The 15633-nt window shown below is 38.9% G+C and overlaps 1 protein-coding gene across 2 annotated transcripts; it reads right to left on the bottom strand.

Moving 5' to 3' along the window:
- Positions 1-14: 14 nt before the first annotated feature.
- Positions 15-14753, bottom strand: crlf3 (cytokine receptor-like factor 3). Of its 2 annotated transcripts, XM_067418403.1 has the most exons (10): positions 14617-14710; positions 14469-14511; positions 11706-11834; positions 7558-7765; positions 6784-6871; positions 4130-4307; positions 3820-4042; positions 3011-3149; positions 2655-2767; positions 15-1349 (listed from the first exon to the last, which is right to left on the bottom strand). In XM_067418403.1, exons 3-10 carry the CDS (start codon positions 11820-11822, stop codon positions 1081-1083), a joined length of 1335 nt encoding a protein of 444 aa, XP_067274504.1. In that variant the 5' UTR covers positions 11823-11834; positions 14469-14511; positions 14617-14710; the 3' UTR covers positions 15-1080. The 2 variants fall into 2 exon arrangements, with proteins under 2 accessions (XP_067274504.1, XP_067274495.1); XM_067418394.1 differs by lacking the exon at positions 14469-14511 and having other exon boundaries at positions 14617-14753.
- Between the last annotated feature and the right edge of the window lie 880 nt (positions 14754-15633).

Genomic DNA, 15633 nt, shown 5'->3' with positions numbered 1-15633 from the left:
TATTCAATTACAAATGTTCAGTTGCATTCTTACATCTGAGAAGGCACAGGCAAAATGAGGTAAAAGTACATTAAACGGTCACAGTTTTATAAATACAGTATTGGATATTTCATGGGTGTATCCTCATTGGTTACAAATGTTCCCTTCTGCCGTGAGGAATTACATAGTACCTTGTAAATTATGTTTTTCTGTCTCAGAAACATGTGAATTGGCCCCTCATTTTGTTGTTTGAAAGAAACTCTCCCCCCACCTCACCCCACCCCCCAAATCTCCAACCAATGCATTTTAAATGGTGCAGTAAGACGTATATTAAATGTGAACATTAAAAAAAAAAGTTCATTACAATGGCACAACACAAGCTTAGTGCGAATTATCAAAATTCTGTGTATTGGTATCTATTGATCAGTTTCATGCAGATGAATCTGTGAACAGGTTGACACATTAGCAGTATACCCTGTGGTTTCAAATGTAGTACTTTCAAAATGAGACCAATGAGTACCAGGAAAACAAAAAATAAAAAACTAGTTGTTAGGTACGCCATCTCTAAATGTTATTGTCCTAAATAAAACAACATCCAGCTACAGATTCTTCCACAGATACACTCTGCATGTTTCTCAAGTCAGAAGTGGAAAGATTGTCAGAGCATAAAGGAATAATTTTTGTTCGTTGTGAGGATTTTTTTTGCACGTTTTCTGAGCAGTTTTGAGTGCCTTTGATCTCTGAACGCTTCACTTTTTAAAAAATGTGGTAAACCAGACCAACATGCTTTGCAACTTAACACCTGCAGGTAAAGACTTTATTAGACTCCTAACATGTAACAGTCTATTATGCAAATATGTACTGTTATGCAAAGATCACAATACCTGTCCACCTGTAATGAGGTCAAAGAGTAGTGGTTGGCATTATACCTCAAAACAGAAAAAGTTTAATGTTATTCTGCAGTGATATCTGTAACTGGTAATGATAAGGAAAAGGGCAAAATGTGACATCTGAACACTGTAAGGACTTGGAAAGTTTGAACAAATTTAAGGAACTTGAGGTCTTGAATTCCAGCAGACTGGATATTTCATCATGCAACAATCAAAACACCAGCACTTTCCATCCAGAGTGTGTGAAGGAGCAGCCAAAGAAAAGGCTGTCTACCACCTGATCCAATAGCCAATCAAACACCACTTCCCTGTTCCCTGAGCCAATCGTCACCCTCAGCTTGAAGTTTCCCCCATCACTAGGGTTGTTGTTGTTGCTCATAGGAAAGAGGTTGACCACTTCCATGTCAAAGGTCACAGACGAGCCAACAGTGATGGCTGGCAGCTGGTTGGTCATCTCTTTTCCGTTCACAAACACAGCACCTGAAAAAGGGAAAGCACGTGGTGACTTAAAACTAATGTTTGCGCCCCCTCAAGAAGCCTACAGTCAAAAAACCATCACCAAAAAACACTGATTTAAACTTTAACAGCAAAATGGTGTTGGTTTGAGCTGATTTAAACAACTCAATTTCAATGCATTAGTTCAAAACTGACTTTTGAGACCAAACATTTGAGCTATCACTCAAATGTTCCCAGAACTTGTTTAATTTTAAACAATAAACATTAATACTTTAATACCTATTAAACATTTACTATGCATTGTTAAATGTATACATATTCTTGCTTCTGTTCATTTAGCGGTGAGGAAAACATTCATTAATTATTTCTAGATTTAAAGTGTCTACAAAATGAATAAATGCATATTGTAACGATATATTAATGTGGATAAAGTATTCTGAGAAAGTGTTATGGTTTCCAAAAAAAGCAGTACAACTGTTTTTAGCATTGATAATAAAAATAAATGTTTCTTGAGCAGCAAATCGTCATATTAGAATGATTTCTGAAGGATCACATGACACTGAAGACTGGAGTAATGATGCTGAACATTCAGCTTTGACAGTACAGGATTAAATTACATTTAAAAATATATTATAATAAAAAGTAATTTTAAATTGTTGTAATACTTCGTAATAGTTTTTACAGTTTGACCTGTGGTGAGCAGAAGAGACTTTCAGGGAATGCATAAAAAAAAATTTCTAACCAACCCCAAATTTGAACATGTTATCGGTGTTCAGACACAACACTGGTTCTATCACTGGCCCACCACAGCACCAACCCCGCCATCATTTAAATTTTTTTTTTTAGAGTAATAATATAATTTGGTTCAGTTTGAGAACAGACACTACCATTAAAAAACTGAACCTGTCTGCTCAATACAGTGAGCCAAATGAGAGTCACAGCACAAACACAGCAGGATTTAGATTTCATTTATCACGGACCTGACTGACAAGATGATCGCGGAAGATTTGGTTTCAAAGTGAAATGTAAAAGCACCTATTTGTTGTGTTTTTCATTAGAATTAATAGGCTAATGCACCCACCATTCAAGCAACCTGCACCCAAACTGGGGCTAATTCTAAACCAAAAGTAAAATGCGCATGGCCACACTGTCATTCATTTACGGCCTCAATGTAATTTAAGTTGCGTGTCCACTGCCGCATTTTCCGTTCATTCTACCAGAATTAATTATTTAAAAACCCCCGTCGATGATACCGAACCGATATTACAAGTGTTGTCACACGTCAATTAACCGGTGGGAAAATGTCCTCACATCCCTTTTTTCTCGTACCATTAGTGGAGATGCAGACAGCCTGATCCCTCTGCAGCGAGTCAGTGTCAGTTCTGCTGTCCGCACACACACCCAAACTGTCACGCTTATCTGTCTGTCCAGCAGCTGTGATCCTGCAAACAATGAGCCAGAAATCAGACACATAGCTAGTGAGACATTTGATAGGTCTGCTGATACTTGTTCCTGTAAAAATGACATTTACCATGATTCTGCATCTTTCCGTCGTTTTGAATAATTAATTGGAATATGATGAGTAATAAGATCGTAACCTATTTATAGTGTCCCTCTTTCAAATGACCAATGTCAAATTTTCAAATATTTGTTTGAGTGTGATGAAGAATGAAATGCTTATGTACTTGAAGGTGAGGGTTTGGCCACAGAAGTATGTGGAGGAGTTGGAGTACAGCACGCCTCCATGACCAGCTGATGAGTCACTGCGCATGGCGATGTTCTTCCTACTGCTTAAAATGTAACCATCCACACCAGGATGCCATTCTGTAAACATACAATGAAACAATATTCATGAAACATTCATTTTGGTTCATTTTTTTTTACATAGAAATCTATTCAACATGCGTGTTATGAAAAAGGTCCAGTGAGATGTTCAGTTCCTCTCAATATATTCAGGGATCTCTTAAAGTTCACCCAAAATTGAAAATTCTCTCATTTATTTGCCCTCATGCCATTCCATATGACGTTGTTTAACTATTAACCATTGCTTTCAGCCAACTGTCCTATGCGCAAGTTCAGCTTGACATAAATGTAAATGCACAGTGAAGTTTGCACAAGCTTCACAACACATGCCATCACAACGTCCCTTTCATGAAGGCCGTATGATAGTAGACCGTAAGCAGTGATTTATAGTTACAAATATCAGTATTTTTCTTGCACACACCTATTGTTTCACTTCAGAAAACAATGATTCATCCACTGTGGTTGTATGGAATATTTTCCTGATCTGCAACCATTCAATGACATTATATGGATTATAAGATTTTTTTTGTTTGTGTTTATCTGAGGACAGAAAGGAATATACAGCATGATACCATGAGGGTGAGAAAAATGATTAGAAAACTTTCAGGTACATTTTTGGGGTGAACTATACCTTTAAGACACCCATAATGTTAGAGAATGTTTGCAAAGCTAGGTTTTGTTTAGTTTGTACCGTGGGGTGCAAGTGTGGTGTAGCCGGTTTGCGGGATGCTCCATGGGCTCCATTCGGTTCGGCCCTCTCCTCTGGCACACACACGGAACAGGTGGTCGATGTGCGGGTCAAGGTGGAGCACCAGGAACTCATTGTCTTTCCCAATGTACGCATCCTCGTACTGAGAAGAGTTACCGCGACGATACTGTAACCGGTAATCCTGAGGGGTAAAGTCATCGTCCACCTACAAGCAAGTAGAACGAGCATTACCAAGAGGCTTGCATGGGGTTAAAAATCTCATATTGCAATGAACATGGGAGGCTAAACCGACCTTACACCAGCGCACAAGAACGCCGCCTGGTCTCTCCACTAGCTCCTCAATCTGGACGGGCGGATGAGATGCCACACTGCCGTGCCGAGCCACGTGCGAACGGAACATATGCAACAGAGAGTCATCCAACTGCGCAGACAGACACGGCACATCCACCAGCACAGGTACCTCTGGAAGACTGAGGACACATGTATTTACATATACTGCTACTTAAGAAGATTTTTATTGATGTCTAGAGAGCACATACTTTATATAAATCAATATAAATCTTTGGAAAATAATCCTAAATGGTATAAATATAAGAATATCCTGTAAGTTTCAGATCTGAAAACTCCCTTGTTAGTCAAAGAAAAGTTTTTATTGACACCAGGCCCAGCAAACAATCAATCTCAGAATGTTCCAACCCTTGATGTCGGCTTGTGGTGAACCATCTCAACAGAAGATGAACAACACTTGGTTCTGTAGCCCCGCCCGCGGACTCGTGCCTGATGTGACACAGGCCTACATAGAGCTTAACCATGTCCAACAGAACATACCTTAGCACAGTGTCAAATGCTGAAAAATCCTTTATGAGTAGTGTTGGTTCGTTGCTATTCGGGCATGTGCAGGCCAGGGCTTGCAAAGCCCAATGTCCCGGGCCTATATTTTTTCCAGACGGGCTTCGTAAAACGTATATCACTGGAATGCCGACGGGCTATCTTAAATAGCGAAATAACATTCTTTTCTTGATATGCATTGTTCACTCTTTCTTGACTTGATATTTGAAGGAAAAATACAATCACAGAAGTTTGGATCATGCTGCCTGCAACATACTTGGCGTGTGTGTATGTGATGCTGGGTTCACGCTTATATCTACCGATCGGGCGGGCCAAGTAATACAAAAAAATCATTCCAATGAATCACAGGTGGATGAGAGATAAATCATTGTGTTTGTTTAATAAAGACGCTTCGCAAGCCCTGTGGACAATTCATTCCGGTTACCGTTTCTCTACACTCTTTCAAAATAATTCCCACTGGTACTGACAGGGCAGCCGAAGTTCATTAAATATGCAAATCCTATCCAATCCTAGTCATGGGCGATTACTTCTAAGTCTTCAATGCGGCAAGCCTATTACTTATTCATTATGATGTTTTTGAATGTAAAAATCACACAAACGTTATTAGTTGACCTCAGAAAACAGTATATATATATCAGGGCTTGACATTCACTTGTCCCGGACAGTATGTTAATAAGTTAAAGAGAATTTTACTTGCCCGACGGACAAGAACCTGATTAAAACAAAAAATAACTAGCGAATCACCAAAAGAATTATTGAATGGCGATCGATAGTGTATGATAATATATAATGAACTGACGATAACAAGGTCAATCTGTTGACGCTCGTGTAGCCTCTCGAGGAGAAATTACAACACTTGAGCGTTTAAGCGGTTTCCTGAATACTATCACAACAAAAAATGACACTGATTTCATATGACAGCTCCATAAACAAATAATTAACATTCACTTAACGTCACTTACATTTTAGATGCAATATTGAGTGTTTTGTTCCATTTTAGCAGCAAAAGTCGTTCGCTTACAGAACCGTAACGCGTCCCACTGCAACAAGTGTGTTAGTGAACGATTCAGCGTTTGAATGAATCGTTTGGTAACACACTTGTTCATTTAACCCGCTCGAAACTCAGACGGCAAAAAAGAAAATATTGTACCCGACCCGCTTCCTGACCCACATTTTTTTAAAGTAGTGAATGCTATGTTTCAGGTCCTGACGTGGTGTGCTTAGGGGTGCAGCAGCGAGAGCAGGCAGTTCTTGAGGTGGCCCATCATTGTCCGGTTCAGCGGTCTCTAGATGCATATTATTGATGAACGAGATGTTTATGTTTCGACCCTGCGTGGAGAATTCATCAGCAGGTAAACTGAGAGAAAGCCCACTTTTGGAAAACTGTGAAAGCCCTTAGGAGCGCAAAGTCGCAACCTGTTCTTTTTCATCATCTTTATTTCAAACCGACCACAACTGACCGACCCCGACCCGAATATCATTAAAAATATTTTTGGATGACTCGTAACCGCGGGTGACCACAGGCACCCACTCATTTTGGATCAACCCGCGCATCACTGGTAACTACACAATAACTATATAGAGATCATTCAAAAGTGTTTATTCTAAAAAACAGAAGTTAGGATTGTTATTAAAATGTCATCCGTGGTAGATAAATGGTGTAATGAATGTAGGCTTTTGACTGGATGATCCTGGAGAAGATTTTGACATTTAAAATGAATCATAGTTACATCAGAGATGTTTTTTTAAAGCTTGGGTGATTCAGCGCATTCCTGCTAGTAGGGCTGCCACCTCTCCATTAAACTTTGAGAAGATGCATCACAAAACAAAACAGATGAGTCATAAAACCAGCCATTAGCAAAGGTTAGGCAATGCGTTTTTCAATGAGTGCTGTAGTAATGCAATTATGGGAATATTGTCTTCTGAACTTCAGAAATTGGTTTGCTTTGTTTTCTGTGTTCTCAAGAGCTGAAGATCTGAATCTCCATGTATTCATTGTTCCTAGACACAAACTGAGTGTGACTGAGATATCAAAGCTCTTCTCATTCACTGGGCCAATTGGGCTTTGCTTAGTAAATCAGTCTGTGTGCTCCTCACCTGTCCAACTGAATCTGTAGGGCTTTCTTAGTGAAGCTGCCCAGCTTGTCCTCCTTCTCATTTATACCACAGCGGATGGCAGCCTCCCCTGAAAGGACAGCCATATTATTATAATCATATCTGAACCTCTGGGCAACTGTTGCAAATATAATCAAATGAGCTCTAGATAACATTTGAGCAATTGCACATTATCCAAATGGCAGTGCTCAACAATACAATATATTTTCCATATGCTGGTCTATATGAGCAAGTGGTTCAAGATTTGTACTTTTCCTGCTTATACTTCAATGCCCCCACAACCTTATATATTTTAAAGATAATTTATTTAAATACAATACATTTTATTTTTAGCAACCATTTTATTTATTTGAAAAAATATTTATTTAAATGATTATATTTAGAGCTTTAGGTCTTTATCATCGAGCCTTGAATAGCCCCATTTTTTCGATATAAGTTTGATTAGATACAACCACCATAGATATTTTTTAACTATGTATTAAGCAAATGTCTGGCTTGATTTCATTACATACTGTTGACATAGACTTGCAAGCTGGCGACAGAACTCTAAAAGAAACTTCCTGCTCAAAAATGAGGTATGGTACAAGACTAAATACAATTTTCTGTTCAAATAAATACTTTACACAAACAAAAAAGGGTCCTCACATACTTTAAATCCCATGAAGTCAGATTAGTGAGACGGCAGTTGAAGAATCATTGTAACCCACACAATGAGCGGCCGTCCAGCCTCGACTTCCACTGCTCTGACAGACTCACCCTCTCGGAGCAGCTCATCAGCTGTGCTGACTCCACTCTCAATGAGCTTCTGACAGTCATCTAAGGGACTGACACTGTCCAGCTCGATGTTGTCGACCTCCTGCAGCAAAGTGTTCAGCCTCTCGGTCAGCAGTCGACTCACCGCAACCTGCAGCTCCTGGAAGTGCCGCTGCAGAGCCTCACGTGTCTGACTGGCACTGCCTCGCACCTGGACACAAACACGTTGGTATAGGAGGTTTACGGGGGCATTTCCTAGGTATAATGGTTTTTATACTGTACAAATTGTATAATCTATCCCCTTAAACTAACCCTACCTATCACAGAAAAAAAGGATATCATTACAAGGATATCAGCATGTTCTCTTAATGTAGAGGGCGTGGCCTGACCTCAATTCACCTTCACCACAATTTATTCAGAAATTTAAAAATATACATTTAGTCATATAAGGGGGTTACATAAATCAGATATAGGAAGTGTTGGTATCAGTGTCATTCATTTAAATGTACCAAAGTCTTGAACATGAAGTGTAGGACTTAAAGCGGAAGTGGTGAATGGCACATTTCAGTTTTCTTGATGCATCTTTCAGACTGACTGCTTAACCTTCAACAAAATGGAGCCAAGAGTGACAGGAAGCCTGGCGGTTTTTCATTGTATAAAAAAAAAAAAAAAAAAAAAAAAAAAAAACAGTTCCTCTTGTCTTGTGAACATGAAACTTGCACTTGCAAAAGAATGTTAGCTTGGGCTCTTCAATGCCACGTATAAATGAACATTTGTATTTGCGCTGCAACTGAACAGTGGCCCAGTACATTACAGCTTAAAATCTAGTGAACTACCACACAGAAGCACTCTCAGTTCACACTCACATAAAAGGACACGTTAAAACCTGTAATTTTTAAAGAATTCCTTGAGTCATATTTCTGGAACGAGGAAAAGTCTCATTCCCTTATAATCAGTGAAACGCAACGGAGCCCTGGGCCAAAGCATGTTGACAGAAACGCACAACAGACCGCAGACCAAACGTGTTGACGATTAGCAGTGTGGAACTCAACAGACTGCCGTCACAGTGTGTGTAGGTAGAGATAACACCCTGTCTTCCAGGAAGTGGGAAGAGAGACTAAAATAACACAGATAAAGTGGTGCAGGATAAATGGATGAAACCCAAAAAGAGCCGGTGCTATTAATCAACCTTCGTGGAAAGTTCCAGACTTGGCTTTGTTTGCAGTTGACGCAGGAAATGCTTCTGTCCAGAGACGTGCATCATTCCTCATCCGTTGAAGTCTTATCAAAATCAATCTGAATATTTTGAGCCAGGACAGAATCCTTTGCCTAAATATTGTTATTCGTGACAATGGGCTTTGTGAGGAGGGTGTTGAGGGTGGAGGCAGGATATCAGGGCTTTGCTGCTATGGGGATGTGTGGCGATTAAAAGTGCAGACTCCCCATCACAGGAAGTTTAGACTCAGCCTCTTCCCAAAGAGTCAGTACAAGTATAAAAAACTCTTTGCTATCTCTTTTTTTAATGACAGATAGGCACAAGAAAAAATATTCTTTGTTATGAATTAGAATTTATGTTTAGTGTAATGTGATTCAAAATGATACTCTTAGCTTGTTATCGGTCATACTTTCATATATTGGTCATATTTCAATAATTGAATGTGAATTGACCTTATGCCACTGTGAGCGAATGCAAGTGGAGCGACAGCAATTTCATCTTCCAATTAACAAGCAAAATCATGTCGTTCCATGTTTACTGCATATAAAAATTGAAATATAAAAAAGAAATGCATTATTTATTTATTTTTGGCCATATCTGGGCACAAGACAAAAACACAACATAATCTTAAATATTATAATAAATAATTAATTATATGCAGTAAATATTATTAATTATATTATTCATATTATTATAATATATATTATTTTATAACAACAACAACAACAATTTATTTAGGAGTTTATTTAACGGAGACCATGGACAGTCCATGGCTACCCCAGAATTAATATAATAACCAATAATAATAATAATAATAACAGATTTTTGATGAGAGAATATCTAGTATTCTGTAGTATTAATTAGGAAATAATACATTATAAAATAAACAAACAAACCAAAATAATTATGAATATGAATTATGAACAGAATATGAATACAATACTGTAACGTAAAATATCAATACTTTAAAAATATCGATTCCCCCAACTCCTTTCTAAAATAGAAATATCTATGCTATAGCTCTGTATGCGTCTTCTATGATCATGTAATTCTGGCTGCAGTCTGGCTCGTAGGTGCCAGGCTGTGGAAAACAATGGTAACATCTAAAAGGGGAAGTAGAAAAGAAACAACTGCTAATGTTAAAGATGCAACATCAAGCTCAACTACTGCCCAGGAAGCTTCAGTTATTTCAATACATGAAAAATATGAATACAAATTAGCTTCTACAACTGGAAGCTGGAAGTAGTTCTGCTCATGCGGGACAAATGTAGTTTGACCCAAAGACTGACCACAAATGTGAATAACAGAGCATGTGATGTGATCATATCAGATGGGCTGCACATATGGGATCTCCGTCAGACAGCTGCACACACTGTGAGGTTAATCACCAGTACCGTGGGGCGTCATACAATCACCAGTCGATGATCCTAAAAGTTTGGTTAAATTCTCTATCATGAGGAGGATGTGAGGAGAGAGAGCTTAAACATTCTCTGAGTTTAATGTCTCATATGAAGCGCAGGAAATTACAGCCTTGTTTACACTCGGAACAAGGCATTCTGGGAGGTGGGGGAAGGAGGAAGTTGGGTAAGATGCCAGAAGCAAAGACTGAAGATAACACCAAGCAGCAGGCCGGCTTTACATCCTACAGCCACCCCGGGAGACGTGTGGCATGAATCAGCCCTTCTGTGCTGACCAACAGGTTTCCTGGCACAGAGGATCCTACTTACTTTACAGAGACAGCGGGAGTATCACTTACCCTTGCTCTCTCAAAAACACCCACATATGTCCTGTCATTTGGTTACTGTGTAGGGAACCACTACCTTTGTGAAGCTCAAATGTTTCTGGCATTTTCTACAGTGTTTCTGATGTATTTTTATGCATTGGTGCATGCTGGGTGTGATCAATAGCAATTCTATAACTGTCTCTATGGTCGTGTCCTAACCAGACATGATGAGATAAAAACATATTTACATGGAAAACATTGCTTTATCTGAGCCAGCCATGGCCGAGATAAGTAACAAACAAGCAAGAGAGCATTTTGTCATTTGCTTGATTTCTATTTCTGCCATTGTTGCGCAAAACTGGATGGATGGATGGATTGAACAATAAAAGCTAATTAAAACAGTAATACATAATATTTTGTTGTATAAATAATACAACTGTCTGCAAAGTTTAAAAGACCAAAGTGCACCAACAAATAAATGTAGTCACCTGAAAAACAAGATTTGACTCTGAAACAACTGCCTGAAACAATTCGTCGTCAATTCAAAAAACATAACAATGTAACTAATTTGCATAATGCCAGCCTATGGTCTTCATTAGCTGCTCGCAAACAATGTCTACTTAGTACTATTCTGTTCTATCATAACTATTCATATCACTGTGTATGCAAGTGCTGAGAAAGACTCCAGAAGTTGAAATTCAGATGTTAATTGTTTCCAACATGCAAGCAGTAGACCAATCATGACATACTGGGCCGTCTGACCAATCAGAGCAGGCTTATGGAAAGGAAGAAAGAATCTAGAGAAACTGAATCTTTGACAACCCTTTTTCAGACTCTTTTAAGAAATGAGGTGAAATCTGTTTTTGGCATTTGATGCATGTACAGCCATTGAAGGAGACCTCCAAAACAAAATTAGGAACCAGGAGTAGCATAATAGAGGCACTTTAAATTCAAATTCCAACCAAAACTGCTAATTCTTAAACTCAGAATTTTTCCCGACCCTGATTACTGCAGTGCCACATTGAGTAGGCCCTGCCCACTGTGAAATCTCATTGGTCCAAAATCCCATCATATAGGAAATATCTTCTGATTGACTGAGATTGTGTCACATCGCCCTGCAGTGTCAGTGTGTACTAATACTGACACATTGCTAGCTGTTGGAAACCTTTTTATTTTTTTCAGCGGCAGTGCAGAAAGTCACAGCGAGCGTACCTGTTTGCGTGCCTGGCTGAGTCCATGCAGTCTCTGCTGTAGTTCACTTCTGTAGTTCTGGGCTGCCTCGATGCTCTCCTTCGCCTCCTGTAGCAACGCCTCTGCCTCTATTGACATCCTTGTTGGCCTCTGCAAAAGAACAAATATCAAGGTAAAGTGTAGGAAAACATTTCCATTGGTAGAGATAACTTTTAGTTTGACAAGATTTCTTATTATGAGGGTTAGAAAACATTACAGAGAAAGGCTAAAGCCAAAACACACCCATTCTGGAAAATGTCACTCTAACAAAGCTAAAATAATAATAACAGGAGCATGAAATTCCACACAGACCTGAAAAAAACAGAGCCTGTTCCTATGGTCTGTTCTCATAAAAATGTAACACCAGCTTTGTGCAACCATCAGGCCACCATTTCCACGTCATGTGGATGTGAGGAAGCGCGTTTTGAAACACAACATGCTCACAGCCTTATCTGTTAAAGCTTAGCACAAGGGGATGATGCAGTCGTGTATAGTTATGACTAAAAGGCTCAGATGCTATAACCTTAAGAAACCACATCCATGTCAACTGTCATATCGGTGCAAAAATTACAGCAGTCATGAAAATGAATAACTGGCTTGATGGTTACAAACACAAAAAAACAAGACCTGATGAGATGCGTGCGCTATAAACTCATATGCACAACAGTGTGGGGAGTTTTTGATAGGAGGACAGCAATCTGTGTGATACTCGACACACTTCTGTACCTGTTTGTGCTTTCTGTTTATACGGCAAATCTATGAACCAGGGACAGTGGATCTCAATTCAAAAAATATTCACATTCACATCTGATCTAATTCTGGTATTGGGTGAGAGACAATGCTAGATGCAAATATTAATACCACTAACCATATATTTGCAAATATTTTGTTGTTAACATTAAAGGCTATATGTCCAAACAAACTCAAAATCATCCGTCACTTTTCACGGCAATTAATGCTAAAATGATATTTGGTCTGTGTTAAGGGCCAGTTACAAGTCACAACAAGGAACATAATGACAATGATAAAAGTTATAACAATCATACTAATTCTATAAGAATAGTAAAGTCCTCCACACAGCTATAACAATATCAACACGGAGAAACAATATCGTTGGAATCACATTGACAGTCATTCAAAATCCACCCAACTTTAAAGAGCTTGAGCATTTAAAGCAACAGATGACGTAAGTGCGGCACATGCTAATAATAAACAGAATGCTATCGTGCATTTTGAAAGATGCTAATGTAGTTATAGTCATGATACCTGGTCTGAACAGGCCTTTAGGCTGGTAATCACATTTCTGCTGTTGGTTATTTATTTATAAAAGTAATAACCTTTTTGTGTGTGTGTGTTGGGTTGCCACACACTTTTCTACAACTACTAACAAGAAAACATACTTATTTACTGATCAAGTTATCTGGTTTCAGGCTAGCATGCTACAATGAAACCACTTCCGTTAACGATGTGTGTTCTGTTCAAGTGAAAGCAACTGCACTTTCCTTACATGTGCCCATGTGGCTTACATTTACCAGCATGACTGAACCTACCCATATACGCTACCCTTAAAACTACACCTGAGCTTCTGTACAATAGTGCCTGTATAACACACACTGGTGTCATTGTGCAGGAGAGAACAGCTGCCTATTTGTTTATGCGTGTAAGTGAACACAAATACAGAGCAAGTGGATCGGCAGCCCTGTTCTGAGAGCTATTGAATTTACCCTTGTTTAACACAAAGATGCTGACCTTAGTGCACAGAACAGAGAATGAAGCTGCTCAACTCTCAAAAACACCATTTCATCATCGATACACCTGTGAGAGAGAAGCCTAAATAACAAATTATGACCTGCACCAACAAGCCTGTGTTTCCACACTCATCTCCCTCATGATCAATGCCTAAAAAATGTTATGAGCTACAAGCGCAGCATATTTAGCAGATTTTGACATTTAATGATCAAGGGAAATGGAGGCGGGTTCTCCAAAATCATAGTCTAATCCTCTGATTTCGCAGCAGGGTTCTCATCCAGACTTGGGTTAAGCGCATTAAGACCAGCAATTATATTATCCATTGCTCTCCCAGAATCCTTTCCCACAAGTGAATCCATCAGGGAGTACAGCAGAGGTCTGGCTAACTTTCAGAGGGACGTGAATGACCTAGATACAAAGGCAAAAAAATAACATAAAAAAAAATCTGCTGCCAAAAGACAATGTTGGGAATTCCAGGATGAGATGTCTCTGATCATGTTACAAGTGTCCTGCTTCGCAATCTGTGACCGTTCTGTGATAAGGGCCACGGTTTAAATGGCCCTTCGCTTCATCCGGTTTTTCTCTTAAGATGTAACTTATCCATATGATGCAAAGAGTGATCCATATGATGCAAGAGTGCATTAAAAAAACAAGAGTTTATAAACTGCCAGAGGTCCATGTCATCATGCTGTCTATCAGCTTTATAAAAACGTGTATTCCTCTTTTGGTCCAATCTCAGCATTAGAGGACAGTTATGTAAAGTGCAGTATTTCTCTATGGGCCATACTGATGCATCGTGCACACGCAACATGTTTATACATGTCTAAAACAAGTGAAAAGTAAAGGCAGCTGGGAGAAGAGCAGTAAAGATATAAATATGACTTTGCTTTGAGAAACAACTGATCACTAAAGTAGTTAGCAGTTATTTTAAAACTCGGAACAAGCATTTCATGAGGCTCGTCTATGAGGATACCAACGCTCATCACTTTTACTCACCTCTGTTTTACAGTAAGCTCTTCAAACTGCTCCACCCATAAACCTGCTCACGAAGCGATAGCATATCTAACTAAGCTCTGAAAAATAAACTGTAACAAAAACACATGCTTCTATTAAGAGTTTTTTGTTGTTGTTGTTGCAGTCTTACCTTATGCGATCCTGTCTTGTGTCATATTAACTTCAGCCGCGGAGTTCCGCCATTGACGCCCTGGCATGGCAACAGTAAAGAGCTCGAGGCACATATTTTCACTTTGATGCAAACCCGTCATCCAATCAGATACCGCATCACTGTGTTTTCCTCCTGTCTGCTGTCAGTTCTAGCCAATCAGATGATTTAACCTCTCTTAACCCCGCCCATCTTTTGTTAAAAACCCAAAGCGCACGAAGGCGTCAACAGAGTTTCTTGGCGTCAGACAAAATGTTAATCACAAAATAGGGACTGTTGTCTTTCCGATATTTGCAAATTGTAACAAAACTGTCCGAAGCCCAAGACTTTCAGAAGGAAAGTTTAAGACCAACGTTGGCAGAATGCGGAATACCAAATTTGCTGTACAATATGAGACTAGACTCGTATTTCATCAGCTGAATGGTTGCTGATAGGCCTACATACCAGTTTTGTAAGCAAACCCATCTTTTTTGTACTCTGGTTCACTGTCTTTATGGGGTCTCGATAGACATAATTATTACTGTACAAATTGTATATTCTATCCCCTTACACTAATCCTACCCCTAAAACTACATTACACAAAACTTTTGCATTTTTACATAAAAAAGTGAAATAAAAAAAGATTCTGCCCTATATACAATAGCTGTCTTCAGCCATTAAATATACTATAATTCACTTATCTTACTGTTTAAACACTCTTTAAAAGGATATTAACAGCATTTTTGTATTGTGTAATTTTGTATTGATTATGTGCTGAAAGGCTTTATGTTAATAGGTATAGCCTATGTATACATAATAAACTGGTCTTTTTCTTTGATTCTTGCAGCTGTAAATAGAAAACTTGGGGTCTAGAGAGAGTTAGATTCAATGAGGGTTTGAATCTCAATGCCAGCAGGAAATGACTGACCTCTAACCTTTAATCGTGTGCCATAATAAATGTCTTTCCATTGCATTGCTTTCCATTGACAGGGAGGTAGAAGAAGCTCACCCTTGCTTGTT

Source organism: Pseudorasbora parva, chromosome 2 (genome assembly GCF_024679245.1).
Source record: "Pseudorasbora parva isolate DD20220531a chromosome 2, ASM2467924v1, whole genome shotgun sequence".
In the NCBI taxonomy this organism is placed as follows: Eukaryota; Metazoa; Chordata; class Actinopteri; order Cypriniformes; family Gobionidae; genus Pseudorasbora; species Pseudorasbora parva.
Note: the sequence above shows the minus strand (reverse complement) of the source record. Positions and strands in the feature narration are given on the sequence as shown.

Excerpts from the sequence above, each read along its gene's own strand:
- crlf3 (XM_067418394.1), bottom strand. The coding sequence starts at position 11,822 with ATGTCAATAGAGGCAGAGGCGTTGCTACAGGAGGCGAAGGAGAGCATC. Across the intron at positions 6,872-7,557 it reads TGATGAGCTGCTCCGAGAGG|GGGAGGCTGCCATCCGCTGT; the intron begins GTGAGTCTGTCA and ends CTGTCCTTTCAG. Across the intron at positions 1,350-2,654 it reads TGTCTGCATCTCCACTAATG|GTGCTGTGTTTGTGAACGGA; the intron begins GTACGAGAAAAA and ends TCCCTTTTTCAG.